Consider the following 4666-nt stretch of genomic DNA (forward strand, 5'->3'; position numbering starts at 1 on the left):
AGCAAAACAAAGTCCCTATATCCATAACTAACAAGTCAGTGTTCATTAGTTGTGTCAATGAATGGAGTTGGTTACTATTTATTGCTCTAGTTTAACTTCTTTTCCTGGATTGAGATTTTATCCAGTCCACCCTGATACCATCTAAATCCCCAAATGATAAAGTGTGTTGGATCCAACTTTTAACTCTGACTGTAGACTTTGGTTGGGAGGGTATGGCTACAAATGGGAGGGTACAGTGGGAGGTATAAATACAGCAGCCAGAGAAACCCTCAGGGACTTGGAGCCTAGAGCCACTTGGAGTCACCGCTTATCCCTGCTAGGATCTAGAGATTTTTAACGTGTTCAGATCAGGTAAATTCCTTAATTCATTTGGGGTACTCTATTTCACTCAGTAGAATCTAGCTTTAAGTTTACTTCAATGTGTCATTTGTATATATCTTTAGTTAACTGATTATATTTTTGAGAGAAAGACTGAATTCACAGAGCTTCTGCTGACTCACCAACCCAAGGGCCAGCTAACCATCAGGCCAGTATGTGTTGCTTATAGCTAGCCATTTTGTTTTTTGCTTTATATTTTGTTTTTTGTTTTTTGTTTTTTTTTAGAGACAAGGTTTCTGTGTGTAGTCCTGGCTGTCCTGGCACTCACTCTGGAGACCAGGCTGGCCTCAAACTCAGAAATCTGCCTGCCTTTGCCTCCCAAGCGCTGGGATTAAAGGCGTGTGACACCACTGCCCAGTGTTTGTTTGTTTGTTTGTTTGATTTATTTATTTTATGTATGTGAGTACATTGTTGTCCCCATAGGACATAGCAGAGGAGGGCTTCGAATCCTATTACAGATGGTTGTAAGCCACCATGTAGTTACTGGGAATTGAACTCAGGACCTCTGGAAGAACAGCCGCCAGTGTCTTTTTTTGTTTTTTGGGTTTTTTTTTGGTTTTTCGAGACAGGGTTTCTCTGTGTAGCCCTGGCTGTTCTGGACTCACTGTGTAGACCAGGCTGGCCTTGAACTCAAAAATCCGCCTGCTTCTGCCTCCCAAGTGCTGGGATTAAAGGTGCGCCACCACCGCCTCGCCAGCCAGTGTTCTTAACCACTAAATCATCTCTCCAGCCTACAAGTCAGTTTTTTGAGTCTATAGTTTCAGTGTTTATTTTTTAGACAGTCCCACTCTGAATATCAGGGTAACATTGAACTCCAGAAAATTCTGAGGAAAGTTCCAGTCTTGACTTTCTGGTGGTGTTCGGTGAAGGTTTTGAGACAGGGTTTCTCTGGGTAGCCCTGGCTGTCCTGGAAATGGCTCTGTAGACCAGGCTTGTCTAGAAATCATAGACTTGTTTCCTGAGTGTAGGATCAAGAGAATTAAAGGCTTGTGCCAGCAACACCCAACTTGTGATATTTGGGCCAATTTAAGCCTTATATGGTTGTGCAAGAGGCAGAATGATCTACACAGCTAGATTCAAGATAGCAAGGGCTGAGATACTATAGCAATAACAAAATTGTCTCCTGAGGGCCTGGAGTATTGAACAGTCTATCATTAAGTTGTGGGCTTCCTTGATGACCCCTTCTGAGTAGGGTGTATTCATCTGAGCGGTGATTGGAATTTGATGGGTGTATTTGGGAAAGAGCATACTTTGGAGAGACTTCACACACCAGATAGAAGTATGGCTTTAAAACTAACATCCAGTGATCAAAATGCATAACCTGCAACCTCTACCATCACAGCAGTGATTTTGTCCAGAGAAGCCTTTGTGTGGAAGATAGACTTTCAAAAGTTTTCTGAATGATGTCTTTGTTTTTGTTTTTTATGCTTCCCAGAATCATTTTCCCTGAAAACCAGTCACAATGAGCGGCACCCCATCCACACTCTTTCAGTTGGCAAGACACAGTCTACTGACAGAGGAAGCTTTAGTCATTTCTGCTCTGGAGCAACTACCTATTCATCTATTTTCAACACTGTTCAAAGGAGGCTTCACAGACAGGCATACAAAGGTCCTGACTGCAGTGGTGTCTGCCTGGCCCTTCCCATACCTTCCTGTTGGAGCCCTGATAGATAACCTTGACCTGGAGACTTTGAAAGCACTGCTTGATGGGTTGAATGTCCTGTTAACGAAGAAGGTTCATTCCAGGTAGGGTGGAGGATGGTTCTGTGTGTGCAGAGAAGGAACATCTGGGGACAGGGAATATTTGTCCAAAGGTGGGTCAGAGGCTTCTGATAGCATCAGCATAGAGGGTTGTAGAATCTTGGGCTCGGCCTCAGCCATCAGGGAAAATGATGGGAAATTCAAAGGACATAGCTTCTGAGGAATAAAACTGTCCCTGTTTGTCACACAGGAGTAAGTGGAATGAGACTGGAACTTGAATGAAATGGAATGAAGGGAAGACAGACAGGGCTGCAGCTGATTTTCTTGCAAATATTCCTTTTTACCTGAACATGAGACTCAAGGGTTGATACTTGGCATAGGGGAAAAGACATTTGGAAGGGATAGCTGAAGTGTGAGATGTGGACCAGAAGTAGACTCTAAGGTGTGTCTTCTGAGAATTCTACCCTTTTCATCCACAGTAGGTGCAAACTCAGAATGCTTGATTTGAGGAGGAATGTGAAGTATAATTTCAACAGCATACAGGTTGGATCCCATGAAGATAACGGCTCACCACAGACGTGTCCTCACCCTAGGAGGAGGCTATATTTTAAGGTGGTAACTGATTTTGAACTCACAGAGGCCGGTTTAGATGAATGGATTATATATTTGTTGCAATGGGTTAAGCAGAGAAAATCTTCCGTTCATCTATGCTGCAGGAAGCTGCACAGTTGTGCCTTACCAGTCTCTACTGTCAGAAAGGTCTTAAAATTGGTGGATTTGAATTGTATCCTGGAGCTACGGCTGAGTCAGTGGTTGCTTGAATTCCTGGTAGATCTTGTTCCTTACCTGGAGCAGATGAGTAATCTTCAGACCCTCGTGTTAGAGGGAATTCAGGAGCCCTTCAGTGCTACTACTTGTGAAGACCAGGAAGATGAGTGGCATAGCACGTTGCTTTCTATGCTCCCCAACTTCGTCCGTCTCCAGAATCTCTGTTTGAATGATATCTACCTTCTAGAAGACTCCCTTGACAAGTGGCTCAGGTAAGGGAGGATGAAGAGCATTCTCCAGACCATAGACACCACATCTCCTTTTCCTTATTAGTAAGATCTTGATGATCTGACCACTGCAAACCTAGCAGTGTTAGAGACTTACATAGCATATCTGAACAGACTGAGTTCTGTGCTCAGATATATATGTGTGACTATGTACTGGCATGCTTCTAATTGCTCACGTGTGAAAGGTAGGTTTGAGTCCAGAAAGAGGTTGAGTAGATGATGGGAAATGTGAGACACTGGATTTGAAGATGGGCAAGTGGACACAGTTGTGGGAGGGAACAGATCAAACGTCTCTCAGCAACACCCCTAGGATGAAGCTGCACCCATCATAGACAGATTAAATTTGGGACAAGTGTTGCCTGCCATGCTTTCAAACCCACCAAAATCCCCTTACATACGATTTTGCAAAAATAATCTCTTGTTATTTCCCTAGCTGCCTGACAACCCCTTTGGAGACATTGTCAATTATTGGCTGCCATCGCCTCTTACAGTCGGACTTCGAGTACCTGCCCCATTGTGTGAATATTCGTAAGCTCAAGCATCTGAACCTGAATGGTATCTTTCTATGTGATATACTCCCTAAGCTTCCGGGGCTCATCCTTGAGAATGTCTCAAGTACCCTACAAATTCTGGAACTGGAGCAGTGTGGGATGACAGACTCTCATTTCAAAGCCCTCTTGCCTGCCCTGAGCAAATGCTCCCGGCTCCTCAAAGTCAACTTTTATAAGAATGATCATATCTCTCTGCTTGTCCTGAAGGACCTTCTTTGTCACACAGCCAAGCTGAGCCAGCTGACCGAGGAGCTGTACCCTGCCCCTCTGGAATGCTATGAGGGTAACAAGATACTTAAAGACAAATTTAAGCAATTTTGTCCAGAGCTGCTGGATCTACTTAGGGCCCTAAGGAAGCCCAAGAAAGTCTCCTTTGCTACAAGATCTTGCTGGGAGTGTTCACATTCCTGTTATTATTCTAACCTGGGGGCCACAGATTGCCTTTGTCATTAAGTAGAATAAGGTTGCTTCAGTTCCCAGGAATGGAACACTGTATGTCCTTGTTTGCATATAATAAAGATTTACTTAGGGATGCTAGTGCATCTCCATCAGAGCACACAGCCCAGTTGTTCCCAGCCTTTTCTATTTTCTTTTTTTTTTGGGGGGGGGTGGTTGTCCAGACAGGGTCTCTGTGTAGCCCTGGCTCTCCTGGAACTCTGTAGACCAGGCTAACCTCGAACTCTTGAACTCAGAAATCCGCCTGGCTCTGCCTTCCATGTGTTGGGATTAAAGGCGTGTGCCACCACTGCCCTGCCCATTCCCAGCCTTTCAATACCTGATTCTTCATCACCCAAATGAGGTCAATCTTAAAGTTGTGCAGGTCATGGCATTTTATAGATAGGTCTGTCATCAAGAAGTCCCAGGGGATGTGGCTTCACATAGGAAAGAAATTGCCCTGTGGGAGTTTAGATCCCAGGGACTTAAGATTGACATGGAAAATAATGGAACGAGGGCACAGGAGGCAGGGAGAGTCAAAAAGAC

The 4666-nt window shown here is 44.3% G+C and overlaps 1 protein-coding gene across 1 annotated transcript in view; it reads left to right on the top strand.

The window, feature by feature from the left end:
• Positions 1-4138, top strand: part of LOC114634904 (oogenesin-3-like) — a 9838-nt gene extending 5700 nt beyond the window's left edge. Inside the window, exons 2-4 of the mRNA XM_028783503.1 lie at positions 1836-2124; positions 2559-3119; positions 3568-4138. Of these exons, the coding sequence (XP_028639336.1) occupies positions 1836-2124; positions 2559-3119; positions 3568-4138 (1421 nt within the window). The remainder of the gene's footprint in view (positions 1-1835; positions 2125-2558; positions 3120-3567) is intronic.
• The last annotated feature ends 528 nt before the right edge of the window (positions 4139-4666 follow it).

The sequence above is a fragment of the Grammomys surdaster genome, unplaced genomic scaffold, assembly GCF_004785775.1.
Source record: "Grammomys surdaster isolate TR1022 unplaced genomic scaffold, NIH_TR_1.0 1139, whole genome shotgun sequence".
In the NCBI taxonomy this organism is placed as follows: Eukaryota; Metazoa; Chordata; class Mammalia; order Rodentia; family Muridae; genus Grammomys; species Grammomys surdaster.